The following is an 18,338-nucleotide window of genomic DNA, read 5'->3' as shown; positions in this document are numbered from 1 at the left end:
CGGCAGTGATGGAGTACTTGGTTGCCGAAGTGTTGGAGTTGACCGGTAACGCTGCCCATGACAACGAAAACGAAAATCATCCCTCGCCATCTGCAGCTGGCCATCCGTTGAAAACCCCGTCCTTTTCAGGATGACCGCATCACTGTGATAAAGAAATATTTAGAATTGCTTTAAGTTTAGCCAGTTCTGATACGCCTGGAAAGTAGAATGCGCAAATCAAGTGGAAACATTTGTTCTAACAATTTTTGTTTTCGGCCGCATACTAAAGTACTCGCGACAAAAATACATATTGATCTGTGGCAACTCTGTTTCGCACGGCATATTTGTAAACTAGTATAAAGATGTGTTCAAAATCATCACTTTCGCTTTCGCATTGCCGTTCGTAATTGAATGTGTTAGTGACGGTGCAAATTATTTTAACTCCCATCTTGATGAATCTTTTGGTAGGAAATATTGAGATCTGAGATGGTTCTCGTGTGTGTCTTGTTTCGGCAATGGGCCTTGCTGGACTTTTTGGCTGCCTTTTTCGGTGTCATTGTGCTGACGGTGTCTCGTGCATTCATATCGGGAAACAATGAGACGACAGGTCCTCGATGTTGCTGTCGTGTGTCTTGTTTCGGGAAGAGTTGCTCAGCAAATGATAGGCAAAGTGAACCATTCAACTTTTATATGGATGCTCTTGTATAGATACAGACATCTCGCGTTCTGATTGGCTGGTGCTGTCATGGGTTAAATCAAACAGGTTTTTCAATAGTGTACTATTGAAAAACTTCAATATTGTTGTAATACACGTTCAAGTTGAAGATTTTCGATTCTATTGGTAGTTAGATTATATAAATCCTTCTACAGATCACTGAGCTATGAGCTTTAAAAAAACGAGGAAGGCAAACGCGCCTTATGAATTATCCTCTTTGATACTCGTTTATACCAAACATTTCAGAAAATTTTAATTTTGAATTATTTGAGACTATGTCACAAAACTGAAAATTTTATCATAAAATTGTGATCATATTTCCATGTCGGCATGTCGCAAGAATTATGTTGATTCATTAGAAACAACAATAGATATTCACGATCAAAAACTTATCACTCTCTCAGAGGGTAAATTTTGAAAAGGCACCCCTTAGTAAAGTAAGTCGTATTCACGACAAAAAAAGTGCCGCCGATACCAAAAAATGGCTTCATGAGTATTATCCAGGGTCTGCACCGGGCGAAGCAACAATTCGTAAGTGGTTTGCAAAATTTCGTACTGGTCATATGAGCACCGAAGACGATGAACGCAGTGGACGTCCAAAAGAGGCTGTTACCGATGAAAACGTGAAAAAAAATCCACAAAACTGATTTTCAATGACCGTAAAGCTAAGTTGATCGAGATAGCTGACACCCTAAAGATATCAAAGGAACGTGTTGGACATATTATTCACGAATATTTGGATATGAGAAAGCTTTGTGCAAAATGGGTGCCGCGTGAGCTCACAATCGATCAAAAACAACAACGAACTGATGATTCTGAGCAGTGTTTGGAGCTGTTATATCGATATAAAACCGATTTTTTTCGTCGATATATAACAATGGACGAAACATGGCTCCATCACTTCACTCCGGAGTCCAATCGACAGTCAGCTGAGTGGACTGCACGCGATGAACCGAACCCAAAGCGTGGAAAGACTCAACAATCGGCCGGTAAGGTTATGGCGTCTGTATTTTGGGATTCGCATGGTATAATTTTCATCGACTACCTTGAAAAGGGAAAAACCATCAACAGTGACTATTATATAGCGTTATTAGAGCGTTTGAAGGACGAAATTTAAAAAAAAACGGCCTCATTTTAAGAAGAAAAAAGTTTTGTTTCATCAAGACAATGCACCTTGTCACAAGTCGATAAAAACCATGCTGAAATTGAACGAATTGGGCTTCGAATTGCTCCCTCATCCACCGTATTCTCCAGATTTGGCCCCCAGTGACTTTTTCCTGTTCTCAGACCTCAAGAGAATGCTCGCTGGCAAAAAAATTTTGAAGCAATGAAGAGGTAATCGCTGAAACTGAGGCCTATTTTGAGACAAAGGACAAATCGTACTACAAAAATGGTATCGAAAAGTTGGAAGATCGCTATAATCGCTGTATCGCCTCTGATGGCAATTATGTTGAATAATAAAAACGAATTTTGGCAAAAAAATGTGTGTTTCTATTAAACGATACGAACTTTTCAGCCGAACTGTTACATCCGGTAAACTCGTTCGAAATTCGACTCGGAATTCGTTTTGATTTCCAATTGGATTCCAAAAAAGATAAAATAATGCATTTCGGGTGGAATCAAACGACTCAAATTCCGGACGACTGACGACTGACGGCTTCCACTGGCAGGTGTATGTGTGTGACTGCGACTTCTTCGGCTAAATTCTGCTGTTCATCGCTCGCTTCATTCCAAAAGCTTTATTCCGTTGCTTCGAAAATGAAGGGAAAAGTGTAATGTTCATCTTTTATACCGATACAGTTGTACAGTAGCAGATATTTTATTCTCTTCCTCAGAACGCGTTCTGATTGGCTGGTGCTGAAATGGGTCAAATCAGACATGTTTTTCAATAGTGCACTATTGAAACATTTCAATGTTGTTGCAATACTCTTTCAAGTTACAAAATTTAGAATTTATGGGTAGTTAGATTATATAAATTCTTCTACTGATCATTGAGCTATGAGCTCTTTGATACCCGTTGACACCAAACATTTTACAAATTTGAATTATTTGATATTATGTCATATAACTGAAAATTTTATCATGAAATTATGATCTTATTTCCGATGGCATGTTGCAAATATTATGTTGATACGTTAGATACAACAAGAGATATTCACGAACAAAAACATATCACTCTTTCAGAGGGTAAATTTTGAAAAGACGCCCCATAGTAAAGTAAGTCGTATTCACGACAATAGTTATGTTTCGTTCCTTTCCAACGATTTATTTCAATAATAGAGTGACAACAAGGTTGGAGTAAACTAAAGACTGCCTTAATCATGCATAGGGAAACGGGGACAAAGCGGGAACATTTTGGTTTAATAATCGTTTTCACTATTTAATTGAGTATTCGTTATGCGTTGCGTTTTTTTAACCCCACGGGGCACTAAATAAAATTTCACTATAATGTCGTCTTCATTAACAAATGTTTATGAATTTGGTGGTGAGAATATCATTTTTACTTTTTCTCCTCCTGAATTAGAACGGTGTATCTATACCAATTAGGATGACAATGAAAATGTTAAGTTCTTCTGCACAACATTGAATAAAATACGTTACATACGTCTGTTACATTAGAGCGTGGTCACGATCACTCGCGATCGGTAAGGTGGAATGGTGTGTACAGAAAGCAGTAGTGTCATTCATGTAATGCGAGAATAAATCAGCTGACTATTGTTTACAATTTGATCTCAGCATTTTTCCAAAATGAGTACCGCGTACGCTTCGTGCTTCAAAGCAGTTTTTTTTTGCTCGCACCCGAAAGGTCCCAAAATGACCCAAGCTGCCGCGGCGAAATACATGCAAAAGTCGAATCAGTTTGTGAGTAAGTGGGTGAAGCGATTTAAGGAGGTGAAAAATGTCGACGACTTGCAAAATCGCGGTTCTGTCGGTATACTGTCGGAAAAAGACGAATAAGTAATTTGTGATTGGTTTTTGAAGAATCCGACATTAACTTTGCGCAAGTACGGAACTGTTCGAAGACATTTGATCGCAAATAATTTGAAATTACTTTGCCAAAACCGATGTTGAGTGAAATACATGTGCAAAAACGTCTTGGATGGGCAGAGGAGCAAAGTGGTGTCGTGACCTTTGGATTGGCCCTGTCAATCGCCCGATGCCAATCCAATTGAGAACGTTTGGGCTCAAATGAAGATGAAGCTTGGGAAGAACCAATCACACAATTTGAAGCAGCTTGTTTCCCGAATTCACAAAATTTGGAGGTCGTTTTCAAAAGAATACGCGCAAAATCCCGCTCAAAGTAAGCCTCGAAAGTGTTAAACCATTATTAACGCTGAAGGGGATTGGACTTACTATTAATGTATTCGCATGTATGTTTTTGATGTGATAAAACCATATTCAAAAGTATTTTCGTGTTGAGTCTTTTCATTTACTCATAACAGTGACCACGCTCTTAAAGACTGTCCCAGAAAGTATGGACGCATTTTGATTTCGCTGTAAATAATTCACAAGTGTTAGATATTCAAATTTTTTTCAATATACTGATAATATTAGACTACAACAACGGAATATTATTCTCAACATTTGCTACTTAGCCATTGTAGACTAGCTGGTGCGCCTTCTTGCGAACGTTCCTCATTAAATTCCGTACAGACTTCTTGGCGACGAGTTTTGACAATATTTTCCAATCTTTTTCGAACTGTTGAATGGTTTCGACTGCCAAGACATGTTTCCTAAGATGTGCCTTCGTTAATGCCCAAAATTCCTCAATTGGTCGAAGTTGTGGGCAATTTGGTGGATTCAATCTTTTGGGACGAAAGTGACATTTTTGATAGTATACCATTCTACCGTTGATTTCGAGTAGTGGCAAGAAGTAAGATCTGGCCAGAAGACAACAGGACTTTTTTTTTTCGTTGTGCTGCTGAAAGTCCACGAATTTCGAAACAAACTAATGAAAACGAATAAACAACTGCACAAGTGGTTAGAGAAGAGTGTAAACAACAGGACGTAGCCATAAAATTGACAGATTCTGAACCATTGCGAAATGGCAGCGGTTTTTGGTTGCGTCCATACTTTCTGGGACATTCTTCATGTAACAGACTGTATATGTTTCTGTCCCTATGTAGGTTGTATCGAACTGACTTCGTAAACCGAGTTTTTTGCCAATTTTGAAAATATGTGCTATGGCAATATTCTAATGCTGTATTTTTGAAACTGATATGACGAATAGTAGCTGCGGAACAATATTTTAACTCAATTCAAGATCCAAGATGGTGACGGTTTATTGAAATTCATTTAAATCCCTGGAAATATGAATATTTTCGGATCCAATTTGATGAGTGGATGCCGGAAAACGATGTTTGAAGTGGTTCTAAAATTCAAGTTGGCGACATCAGTTTAATAATATTTCTTTGAAACCCTTACAACGTGGATATACACGGAACGGATTTAATGAATAGATTCAAGAAAACGATGTTTTAGGTCGTTCCGAAATCCAAGATGAGGGTACCGTCATCTTGGATTTCGGAACGACCCAAAACAGTTTGTTGATATTTCTTGAAGTCGCTTATAATATGCGTATTTTCGGAACGGGTTTGATGAATAGATGCAGGAAATTTCAACGAATTAGAAGTCACTATGATGAAACTTCAGAACAAATTGGCTCAAATGGCCAATTTGTTCTGAAGTTTCATCATAGTGACTTCTAATTCGTTGAAATTTGTGGGCAATTTGGTGGAAACTTAGAACTACCTCAAACATTTTTTTCGCCTTCTAGTCATCAAATTTCATCCGATAACATTCATATTTTAGGGGGTCTCATGGAATCAGGGTCATTTCGTCGAAAGCCATTTCGCCGAATACCGTTTCGCCGAAAGGGTCATTTCGCCGAATCCTGAAATCGTCTTAAAATCGTAATTAGAATTGATTTAAAATAAAAACAAATGAAAGATGATAGCGTTAACGCCCGTTTTGTTGACCTACAATTGTACTTCTTGAATAAAGATTGATTCATGAACCTCAGAACAGAGTTCCCAAGAAAACTTGTTGACTATTAGCTACTAACCACCAAAGCAAACTTGTATCTACCAGGCAAATGTATGTGGTATTTTTCGTTTATTTAGAGAAAATGAAAAAATATCTAATGCGACTACGCCACATCGTTTTGGTTCATGTGCTGTCCGACCTCGCTACCGCTCGTTCGGACGTAACAAAGGCAAAGAAACCTAGCTTTGAGTAGACCGGGCAAACGAGGCGGTTAAAGGTTTGTATGCAAGAGGCCGTCGCTTCCGACGGCGGGTCGGCGGCCGACTCAGATGGCGTCGGCTCGACGGCTTTGTGCCGTCGAGCCATCTTGGCTTAGGTTATGTGGCTACGCCACATCAATTATACAGGAGACATGAGCCTTTCGGCGAAATGACTCGCTCCCGTCTCATGAAATATCAGTAAACCGGAAATCGCTAACTTGTATTTCGGCCACCTCAAACAGGAGCGGCGGAAGCACGATTGGGAGTATACTGAACTCCATACCAGGAAAATGACTGGGTGTGGGACTCCACACCTGAAAATTGTTTGATATCAGTTGTTATTTGACTTATCTTTTTTGCTGATTATATATCATCATGCTCGTTTACGTCCGTATCGACTATTCGATAAACACCTACTTTTGAACGAATTCATTGGAATGTGTACGAACGCGATTCCTGTGCAAAAGAAGGATCGGCGCAGGTAGTTTTAAGGAAGATTCCAAACATCACAGATATACATATGAACTGTGTGTAAAATTTGCTCAATCAGCGTGGTGAACACTTGCAGATGTCACCACGATTTGGGTGCCGCTTTCACATGAGCCACATTTTTGGGTGCAACATTTACTACACGCTAGATTTTTGTTTGCTGTTGGTTAAAATGTCAAGTTTATTATTGTTTTATTCCGATCGAATTTACGTGTGATTTATGCGACATGGAAACCAATTTGTCTCTAACACTTAGGGATGATAAGTATTAAAATTGTTATAGTTGCAATATGTCTATAACAAGTTTGAAGGTTTTTGTTATGGTTCCGGAACGTAGTGGAACGTTTTGAAAGATTGCGGTGGACAGTCGAGTAGGTGGCAGTAGTGTTTCCAACGTATAGCAAATTTGAAATTTACACAGGATTTTGAAAAGTTTTGTTCGAGTCTGTATATCTGTACTTAGACATAAGATAAGTAAAATCTTTATCAACGACGGCACGAATGATTGGTTTTTGACATATAAATTAGAAATCATTGGTTTTAGATGGCTACCTTGTGCATCATCCGACCTGGTTCTGTGTTTTCTGTTTGTTGTAGCTCAATCTGTGAAAGAGCACTCAAGTGTTTGACACATAACTGTGAGAAAAAAAGTTTCAATATGAGTGAAGATACTTATTTTAATTGGTTCGGCAACAACGTTCAATTTGTGTACTCACTATTCCCACAGGGATCAGCTGCCAACAACAAAAATATTTTCTCTTCTCCTCGGGAAATGTTATTTTCCTTTATCCGACTCCGTATCACTCTCGTGGTTGTTTTCGACAGTGCTGTTCTGCAGCTGATTGGGTTCACATCGGAAGAAAAAAGGCCAAACAAAGAGACTTCGTTGTTCAGTGTGAAAAACCACAACAAAGGATTACTGAAGTTAAACACCGAAAGGGTAGTGTTTTGGAGAATATAATTTTTCAATTACTCGTTTTTGGTCAGGAGTTTTCTGAACTACGACTGCTACAGGCCTACATATTTTTTCTAGTGAGTATGATTAATGCAATTACATTAAAGCTACGAAAATACGACTAATCAGATGATCGGTGTAGGACTTTCAATCTTGATAGAATTCATTATATAAGCTTTGTTGTCAAATTGTAAAAAGTGCGATACTATTTTTATTTCGCTCTCAATTGCGCCTTATTTTATTGTTTCACTTGACAAGTTATTAAGTTCATATCATTTTCCTGGGAGCGAAATCGTAGTTCCGTTTGGACTAGAATTGACCATTTTTAGTTAGTGATCCGGCCTAGATAAGCGTTTTTCGGATGATTTGTCTAGGAGACCGAGGGCCCCCACAACACCCTCTGTATTACGCCGGGGCAGTGCCATCAGCAGGCGGAATGGAAAAATCGATTTATCGATTTTCCCTTCTGCACATCAGCAGGCTGAGCAATCGTCATCACAACACGAGCCCTTTTTTTATTGGTCTTGCGGTTCTCCCTCTCTGTTTTCCTCTTATTAGCTCTCGATTTCTCGCGACTTTTCCGCCTATGGCAAAGTGATAGGAAAGAGAGGGAGTAGTTCAGATAGCATATTCAAACAACGTAGGTTTCCAAATAAAAACAAAAGCAAACGCACGTGGTTGTTTTACGGTAGTGCGATGCTACCTGTTGAATACAACTCTTGAACTCTTGTTTACAATGCTGAAATTTGTATATTATTTTTATTTCGAAGGCGTAAACATTTCCTAACGGACATCAGCTTCGAGAATGACGGATAGTTCCGAACGTGCTGAACCTGGGCCGTCGACTACGCCACCATCAACACCGACGAAACACGATGAGGAACCCCAAGAGGAAAGCTCGGAAACCAATCAACAGACGACTGCTTTGGAACCGCAAAATCCAAGGCTACTATCGTCGCTGTACAGTTTTCTCGTCATCGTCAGTATCTTTCTAGTAGGCTTTGCTGCGTTTCGAAACACGTTGACATGGTAAGGGATTTGTTTTTTTTTTGTCGTGTTGTTCGCAAAATTTCATCGTTATTTTTTATTTGTTTTTGACAGGCACTTACAACGCTTCTGGGGTGCATCCGGTGAACTATGGCAGTCCCAATGGGATCGCTTCATCGATTTCACGGGTAAGCTTCAGTGTCAGTGTCTCGCAGCATTGTATTATTCGGAAATAATTTCAGGTGAAGATCCTGCCACCCTGTGGGTTCTGAGTACCACGATCTTCACGATGTTTGTATACTGGTTTTTCGGAGGGATCTACACCATGTTTGATGTGACCTGCAAACCGGCTTGTATTCGACGGTACAAAATGCAACCGGGCACAAACGAACCGGTCGATCGCACCCGCCTGATGAAGGTTATCGCTACGGTTCTGATGAATCAAACCGTCGTCGGTATTCCGATGGCCGTGGTGATGTACCAGGCAATGCGCCTACGAGGTCTGAATGATCTGCGAGAGCTGCCTACATTCCACTGGGTTCTGGCTGAATTGGCTTTCTGTATCTTCATCGAGGAGATTGGGTTTTACTACGCACACCGGCTGTTGCACAATCGACATATCTACAAGTTCATCCACAAGCAGCATCACGAGTGGACCGCTCCGATTGCCATCACCGCCATCTACTGTCATCCGATTGAGCACGTGTTTAGCAATCTGGTGCCACCGTTTTTGGGCATCTTCATGCTCGGTAGCCACGTGGCCGTTGCTTGGTTGTGGTTTACTCTTGTCATTCTGTCGACGTTGAATGCCCACTCCGGGTACCATTTGCCGTTTTTCCCCAGTCCGGAGGCGCACGATTTTCATCATTTGAAGTGAGTACTATAGATTTGTTTTTATTAGGTGCTAAATTGTATAAAAAACTAGAAGGATCAAAACTATGGGGTTGTTCGAGCTGTTGATGTGGAACAAGGCCACTAAAATTTTAAATGATCGATATTTTCTATTCAACAATTTATTAAGTTGTCATAATGCGAGTTTGGTAAACGAATGGACAATGCGCAATTCAGGCCCCAATGTGGTTCATAGCCTATCCCTACTTCCCCGTGGTGTCGGCTGGAGTACGAGTAACGATAGGAAAGATCGGATAACCAACCACGGTGGAACCTTGGTCGTATGCTGACAGGGAAGGGGGGGTTTGCTTTCTCTTTACAAAGAGCAAGCCTACCCGTGCGTCTGTTCCCCATGTTAGGAGCGGCTGATTGCCGTCCTTGTGTAAGTGTGGGACTCTAAACGTTGCTGACACGATGGCCCTCAGGCTAGACAGGAGGTTGGTGCAGGCCTAACAAGCCGCCCGGAAAACACTTGTTACGCATAATCAGGATATCAATATGACTTGGAATAATCGGCAAAGACCTACGCGACGAAATAAGGACTACGATTGGAAGCTTGGCACATGGAACTGCAAATCGCTTGGCTTCCCAGGATATAATTGAATGCTGCATGATTAGCTTCCAATTAGCGGCTTCGATGTCGTAGCACTGCAGGAAAAGTGAACATCGAGCGGATACCTTCTACCAGAGCTGTTGCACAACCAACGTTCTAGGAACGGGATTTGTAGTGTTGGGCAAGATGCGCCAGTCCACGGCGGGATGTAAAACTCGTCATCGGCGACATGAATGCTCAGGTAGGCCGGGAGGCAATGTACAGGCCCGTGATCGGGCTGGAGAGCCTGCATGCGGTAACAAACGACAACGCTCAATGATGCGTAAACTTTGTAGCCTCCCGAGATATCCACAAAGCTACCTGGAGATCACAGGATCAACATACGGAAAATCAAATCGACCATGTTCTCATCGACGGGCGATTCTTCTCCGACGTAATCAATGTCTGCACTTACCGCAGTGCCAATATTGATTCTGACCACTACCTTGTCGCGGTTTGTATGCGCTCAAAACTATCGACGGTGCACAATACTCGTCGCACAGGAACGCCGGGACTCAATCTCGAGCAGCTACGTAGCATTCGTACTGCAGAGGAATACGCGCAACAACTGGAGCTAGTGCTACCAACGGAAGAGCAGCTTGGCGCGGCGACTCTTCAAGACGGCTGAAGGAATATAAGATCCGCCGTGAGTAGCACTGCTGCAACCGTTCTAGGTACAAGGTTATCGAATCGAGGAAATGACTGGTTTGACGGCGAATGTCAGCAGTTGGTCGAAGAGAAGAATGCAGCAAGGGCGAGGATGCTGCAACACCGCACGAGGGCGAACGAGGAACGATACAGACAGGCACGGAACAGACAGAACACGGTTTTCCGGAGGAAAAAGCGCCACCAGGAAGACCAAGATCGCGAGGCGATGGAACAGCTGTACCGCGTAAATGACACACGAAGGTTCTATGAGAAGGTGAACAGCTCACGTAGAAGCTACACGCCACAGGCCGAAATGTGCAGAGATACCAGTGGTAACCTTCTCACGAGCGAACGTGAGTTGATCTCAGGTGGAAGCAGTACTATGACGAGCATCTGAATGGCGAAGCACAAGATACAGAGAACGGTACAGGTATTAATCTGGGTGCACGCTCAGCCGACGACAGATTCCCAGCCCCTGATCTGTCGGAGATAAGTGAGGAGATCGGCAAGCTGAGGAACAACAAAGCCGCGAGCAATGAACAGTTGCCAGGCGAGCTGCTCAAACATGAAGGAGAGGCACTGGCTAGAGCGCTGCACTGGATGATTTCTAGGATTTAGGAGGAGGAGATTCTACCGGATGAGAGGAAGAGGCTCTAGAGAAGAAACACTACGCCTCCCACCACGAATATTGATAAACGGTGACGATATCGAGGTGGTTGACGAGTTTGTGTATTTGGGCTCACTGGTGACCGCCGATAATGACACCAGCAGAAAAACTCATAGACGTACTTTGGCAGGGAATCGTGCGTACTTTGGACTCAGAAAAACCCTCCGATCGAGAAAAGTACGCCACCGCACGAAATTGACCTACAAAACGCTCATTAGACCGGTTGTTCTCTGTGGCCACGAGACCTGGACTATGCTGGCGGAGGACCAACGCGTCCTCAGTGTTTTCGAAAGAAAGGTACTGAGGACCATCTATGGCGGAGTGCAGATGTAACAGCTGCTAGGAGAACCACCCAACGTACGGACAGCTAAAATCGGACGTCTACGAGGGGCTGGGCATGTCAGAAGGACTTCAGACGACAGCCCAGTTATTGGTTATTGAATCAAATCCGACTGGTACAAGAAGAGGGGCGCAACGAGCAAGGTGGATCGATCAAGTGGGGGGTGATATCAGAAGCGTCCGTGCCTTGAGTGGCTGGCGACGAGCAGCCATGGACCGAGTTATGTGGAGACGTGTTCTTGATACAGCAAAGGACACCCCAGGCCTATAGCTGTTAGGTAAGTAAGTATAATGCGAGTTTTCAAAGTTATGCGGACTTTACTTTAGCAAGCCGCGAGTTATTCTAGGTTTTTCATAAGCTCTAAAATGCGCCGTTTTGAACACAAAACGTAAGAAGGGCTCAACGCATAGAAAATCAGAAAAAATAAACGCACTTACGGTATTATTTCTAGTAAAATTATAAAAATTTAAGTGTGTAAATTTAAAAAATCTATGGTTTAATTAATTATTCAAGCAGGCATTGATCAGAGCGGTCGAAAAAAATTTTGGCTTGTAATTATTTAACTTCCGTTTACTTTGCTTTTTCTGGTCTGAAATGAAAGGTAAAATCAAGTACCTTTGGAGCATCAAAACCTTCAAATTATTTTATAGTTAGTGAAGAAAAAGTTACAAAAATAAATACAAAATAAAGTCACGCCATACATTAAAAGAAACGTGTCAAATATTTCGCTGTAGAAATATTGATATTCCGTGACGAAAACAAACCATTTAACCATTCTTTAAGCGGTTTTGCATTTGTGATGGTGACCAGTGAGCTTATACAAAAAGATTCTTATAGCGTTTTCGCTTGATACCAAAACTGATCCAATTTCAACCCAAGCTGCTGTCAAATCCATACAATTGACAGTAGTTGGAGTCGGCCCGCTATCACGACGCCATCTTGATGAGATCAAAATCGGAACAACAAAATCAGCTGATTGCAACGTAAACAAACAAACAGTAATGCATTTGTTTAACGTGTTTACCTTGTTTAGTGCACGAAAATTAGTGAATTTTGTGTCGACTCTCTCACAATAACTTGTCGGTTTACCTAAAATACAGCAGACAGTGTTTTGGGGCATTAAGTGGAGATAAGTATCAAAACATCGCAGTGTTTGGGGCTCGAAATGTGAGGGGCTCAACGTAATCGGTATACTTTCAAATGGCTTGTGTTCACATACCGGGGTCAGATGGCTGGTTGGAGTCGAAACCGGGTTGGGTTTAGCGAAAACGCCCATAATAATGGGTGCAAGGCAGGCCATGATTGCTACCTCCAGTTATGTACGGTCGGAAGATAAAACGTGTGAGCACGTTATTCCGAAACGTGTTTAGTGCGTGTAATTTTCTAGTATTTCGTGTGCAAGAAATAATTTTTCTCCAGTGTTTTGGCACAGTGAATGTAGTCCAGTGAAAGTGAAGTCCAATGGACTGTTAAACGGGTGCATCTCAAATGCGGTAACGTGAATCAAAAGAAAAAAGAAGAGAAAGATAGTTTAAAACCCTTCCGTCCCTCACTGGAGGATTCGAGAGGATTCTGAATGTCAGTTGAATTGTTACGCTAGACATGTATACAAGATTGCAAATTGAAAAGAACTGGACTCTGGGACTTTTCTGAAAATTTTTGAATCTTGAAAATATTACCAATTTTCAAACTTTGACCGAGAAGTGGGTTCGCGATATCAGCAAACCCGTGTGCCGAGATTTCGGACAGTGAGTGAAAGTCGATGAGACACTTGTCCTCTAATGTAAACCATATAAATTGGAAGTTTCTTTTATTTCGTAACAGGATAAGTAAAATCAATATCTATCTGCTTTCCTAATATAATTATTAATATCTGCTTATTTTGGCTTTAGCCGTGATGCTTTCTTTTTTGTAGCTAGATTAAAATGAGCATAATAAAACAACCTTTTTATCCCTCCTTTGCCTTTGTGACATTTTTTTCACACAACAATACCGAAAAATCTATTCTACATTCGATTACTGATGACTCAGGCATTCATGATTCAATACTAATCGCTTTTGCTGAACTAAGTTCGACAATAAATTACAGAGTCAATCGAAATTCTCAGTAATTATACATTTTACCGAGACGAATACCGAGCATTCGGCTGTGCAAATTTCGACATTGTTTTTGTCGAGATTCAGCAATAAAATTTAAGTGTTCATGGTCTGATTTGGTTCAAATTCCATTTTTAAAGACCTGAAGCTCATTGCTATCTCTTTCGTCAACTACCACCCCTCCACACAATCCACATAATCATACTTACCCGCTTGTGATCTGGCAAAAATGACTGGCAGGCAAAACCAGCCGTTTGGGGGGAAATCTGCCCGCCGCGTACAAGTGGGTAAGCTTATTTTAGCTGTCATAACTCAGGATGCCACTGAAAATACACGCTTACCCGCATAGCGTTTTGGCTACCTGGGCAGCCATGGCCACCAGAAGGCTACCAAAATTGATTCAGTGACGGTTGTCAAATCCAATTTGACAAAACAAAGTCGCCTGTATCCAAGTTAGCCGAGCGTTTTCATCTTCTCACCTTCGCTGAAAATGTCAAAGATTTCAATGTGAAAAAATCCTGGTGGATACGGTTGTATCGTTTGAGTTGTATATCTGGTAGCGGTGAGGCAGTCGGTCACCAGAATGTCTTCCAGCCATATTTTTCCAGCTGGTAGCGTTTAGTCAGCCATCTGGCAGCCATGCGTATGCGGGTACTTGTGGCTACCCAGTGAGTGAATCGAAAGTACTCATTTTCAACAACTGTGAACAGATGTCAAAAAATGAGTAGAATTTAAAACTGTCACTGTGTCAAAGTAACTTAACCGCGCCATCCGATATTTTCAAGTTTTTCCGGATGGACAAAATTAAAAGTGTTATAGACAGCGAGTCGTGTCAGGCTCTAGCTGGTAAGTAAAATACATTAAAATGCATTTTTACATTATGCAATGAAAATACATTTGAACTACGAATAGATTTCAAACGTCCCGTTTGTGGTTGCTTGGTGGATTGATGCCGAGAGAAGCAGAACTGTTCCGGATACATGTTTGAAAAAAACCATTGAATTAAACCTATTGCACATGTAGGTATTGCAATAAGTAATAAAGTAATGATGTACAGTAATGCAGTAATGACGAGCGTTTGAGCAGAAGTGTCATAACTTAGTAATGACACTTTTTAATGAGTCTAAAATTGAATTTTATCCGGATTCAACTCTCGATTCTGGAGTAAATGTGTAAAATGTGCAAAAACAGAAAACTTTTGCACTCGTTTTCGTTAATGAATGCTCGACCAATTTTCACTGACTTAAATTCTGTAATTAAAGCGTGTTTCTATACATGACACTGAAAAATCGAACGAAATATTTTCAACTAGCCGTGTAATTCTTCAGTTGGACAGGTGATTGGTTGATGACTAAATACAGTGATATCGGCTCTGCCGGATTTCAGCTCCCGAATTTCATCACAATTCACTCCGAATTTCACAAATTTAGTTTCAAATAAAAGATATTGTATTCCCAAAAGTAACTTTAGAATTTTGTCAGGATCCGGTTTCCCGTTTCGGGATTTATAGGAAAATAGCTGGAAATATTCATCTATATTTAGCCATTTCACCGAAAGGGTCATTTCACCGAAAGAGTTATTGGTCAACAGCCATTTCACCGAAAGACTCATTTAACCGAAAGAGTCATTTCGTAATTTCACCGAGAGAATCATTTTGCCGAAAGAGTCATTTCACCGAAAGGGTCATATTACAGAAAGGGTCATTTCACCGGAAGTGCCATTTCGTCGAAAGCCATTTCACCGAAAGAGTCATTTCGCCAAAAGCCATTTCACAGAAAGACTTATTTAACCGAGAGGACCATTTCGCCAAAATTGTCGTTTCACCGAAAGAGTCGTTTCGCTGATAGAGTCATTTCGTCAAAATCCATTTAACCGAAAAGGTAATTTCACCGAAAGGGCAATTTCACCGAAAAGTCGTTTCGCCGAAAGACTCATTTCACCGAACGGATCAATTCGCCGAAAGAGTCGTTTTGCCGAAAGAGTCATTTTACTGAATCGTACACTCGTCTTAATATCGTAATTGAAATTGAATGATTTTCAGTCTTCGAGAATTACCAAAATCAATTTTTGTTGTTGCTAAATTTCATAAAATCAGATGTTTCATTGAAAAGAAAATTGAAAAACCCTTCTTAATCCACCTAGTGGTGTGATAATACCTTTCTCTTCTTTCATAACAGTCTCATGAAAATATATTTCATACTTTTATTAAATAATTTCGGATACTAATTTTGACAACAATTGATTCAGATTGATTCGAGTAGTTCACAAAAGCATGCTTCAGTGTTTATGTCACACAGTCAGCATCATTTTTCCAAACTAGTGCTTGACATTTGCGTTGCCTATTTGTAATCAGTGATGCTAATCTAAAAAAAGCCTTCTTAGTCCACTTAGTGAAATTTTCATATATCTTGAAAAATCACCATAGGGGGGAGTACATGAAATTTTCGAAATCGAAAAAAAAAATTTGATGCCAAAAGGCTTAGAATTGCATGAAACGTCGAGATTTAGTGTCATCTCAAAAAAAAAATTTTTGAAAAAGTCGACTTTTTGGGACTTAGAAAAAATATGAAAATTTTTCTAAGTCCCAGAAAGTTGATTTTTTAAAAAAAATTTTTTTTTGAGATGACACTAAATTTTGATGTTTTATGCAGTTTTAAGAGTTTCGGCATCAAAAAAAATTTTCGATTTTGGAAATTTCATGTACTTCCCCCTATGGTGCTTTTTCAAGATCGAAAATTGTCAAACCTTTACCACCGGGCGAAAATAGAGATGTTCCCAAAATTTTGGCACTTATATATATATATATATATATATATATATATATATATATATATATATATATAAAAGCGGTAAAAATCATCGTGTTTTGTCGGTTACGTCACTTATACAATCATATCTCCGGAACCAAAATTCACAACCATTTGATATTCGAACTTGATCAATGGCCCGACAGTAGCTTTCAAACGAGCCTAAGTTTGTTAAAATCGGTTCAGCCATCTTTAAGAAAATTGAGCGCGTTCAATTACAACGATTTTTGTCGGTTACGTCACTTATACAATCATATCTCCGGAACCAAAATTCACAACCATTTGATCTTCGAACTTGATCAATGGCCCGACAGTAGCTTTCAAACGAGCCTAAGTTTGTTAAAATCGGTTCAGCCATCTTTAAGAAAATTGAGCGCGTTCAATTACAACGCTTTTCGTCGGTTACGTCACTTATACAATCAGATCTACGGAACCAAAAGTCTCAGCCATTTGATCTTCGAACTTGATCAATGGCTCGACAGTAGCTTTCAAACGAGCCCAAGTTTGTTAAAATCGGTTCAGCCATCTCTGAGAAAATTGAGCGCGTTCAAATATCTTCGAAAAGTGCACACACAAAGGCAAAAAAGCGTCTTTGTAGGACTTGTAATTAAAAAAGACTCTTCTAGGTTCATTTTAACCTGCAGTTTGAAACACCAGTCTCATCTAATTAAGAAGAATTCTTGGCATTCCATGGATTTTCATATTCTGACATAAAAACAATTTCGATTTCGGAAATTTTACTTAAAGTTCCATAAAATGTTCATATCAAATTCTCCAAAGTGATTCGGTAATTGCGGAAGATGAAGCAACTCAAAAAAGTATTCTTCTGTAATTTTCGATTTCGAATATTTCCTTTTTGGTGTAATTTTCCAATATTGAAAATCTCCAAACTTTGACCACGATGTGGCAGCACTTACCTATCTACGATTTTACTCAAATTGGGCATAGGAACTTTTTTTTTGCGGTGCTGAATCATTGGAACACTACCTATTCTTCTGTCATCGACAGTATCGGTTCGATAGAATGCGATTTCGTGGTCAAATTTTATCAGTGATGAAGAGAGAGCATTAATTCCAGATGTCTTTACCTGGTAGCGATAGAAAATAAGTCGATGATTGGGTATGGCTTAGTAGTTCAATTGGCAGAACAATTCCACGGAGCAATATTCAATTCAATCAAATATATAAATAGTCATGTAATTTTCAAACGCTTTTCGTTTCCAGATTCAACCAATGTTTCGGAATCCTCGGTGTGCTGGATCGCCTGCACGGAACCGATACTTTGTTCCGCAATACCAAAGCCTACGCCCGGCACATCATGATGTTAAGCTTTATGCCAGCACGGGAAGCATTCCCAGAACCGGCAAAGAAGGCCTTCTAAAGCTACAAACCAATGGACCGCGTCGCCGGCCCTACGATGATGAAAGACCTACCCTAAATAAAACAGAATACTACAGTCAAATCAGTCATTACAACAAAGCAGTTTATCTCTAATTGGTCGTTTTTTGAACAAAAAAAATAAAGTAAAACACCACTGAAAAGTGTTATGATCACTAAAGTGATGTGAGTACATAGAATTAGTTGCGCACACAAATAAACTTGCATTAAACTTACGCCACATATTGAAAGCACCATTGGCACCCTGAGCAAGGCAAGGTACACGGTAATCGTGTCTTGTTCAAAAATCTAAATAAATAATCTAAACTTCATCACAAACACTCACTCGCACCCACACACTAAACGAGACTGTGATGCAAAGCAAGATGGCGCCTATCTCTACCAAGACAGAGAGTAAGTAAAAGTGAGAGAGAAAGAACTGAAGGTTTTCACGCCCTTTTCCCCAAACAAAACCAAAAAAAAAATAAGAATAGCACTCCCTCTAGGTTAAGAATGTTCATCTTTACACCCATACATAAATACTAATTA

The 18,338-nt window shown here is 40.3% G+C and overlaps 2 protein-coding genes across 2 annotated transcripts in view; one reads left to right on the top strand and one right to left on the bottom strand.

Annotated features, from left to right (window-relative positions):
- Positions 1-18,338, bottom strand: part of LOC131425629 (uncharacterized) — a 279,128-nt gene that overhangs the window by 153,435 nt on the left and 107,355 nt on the right. The window lies entirely within an intron of this gene.
- On the top strand, positions 7,094-17,941 carry LOC131425631 (fatty acid hydroxylase domain-containing protein 2). Its single transcript, XM_058587678.1, has 5 exons — positions 7,094-7,461; positions 8,155-8,413; positions 8,486-8,559; positions 8,614-9,244; positions 17,637-17,941. The coding sequence occupies exons 2-5, from the start codon at positions 8,190-8,192 to the stop codon at positions 17,791-17,793; spliced, it is 1,086 nt and encodes a 361-aa protein (XP_058443661.1). The 5' UTR covers positions 7,094-7,461; positions 8,155-8,189; the 3' UTR covers positions 17,794-17,941.

This window comes from Malaya genurostris, chromosome 1, assembly GCF_030247185.1.
Source record: "Malaya genurostris strain Urasoe2022 chromosome 1, Malgen_1.1, whole genome shotgun sequence".
NCBI lineage: Eukaryota > Metazoa > Arthropoda > Insecta > Diptera > Culicidae > Malaya > Malaya genurostris.
This window is presented reverse-complemented; position numbering and strand designations above follow the sequence as displayed.

Bases quoted from the DNA above. Each gene is read 5' to 3' on its own strand.
- LOC131425631 (XM_058587678.1), top strand. From the start codon at position 8,190: ATGACGGATAGTTCCGAACGTGCTGAACCTGGGCCGTCGACTACGCCA. The intron at 8,414-8,485 runs GTAAGGGATTTG...TGTTTTTGACAG, and splicing joins TTTCGAAACACGTTGACATG to GCACTTACAACGCTTCTGGG. The intron at 8,560-8,613 runs GTAAGCTTCAGT...AAATAATTTCAG, and splicing joins TCGCTTCATCGATTTCACGG to GTGAAGATCCTGCCACCCTG.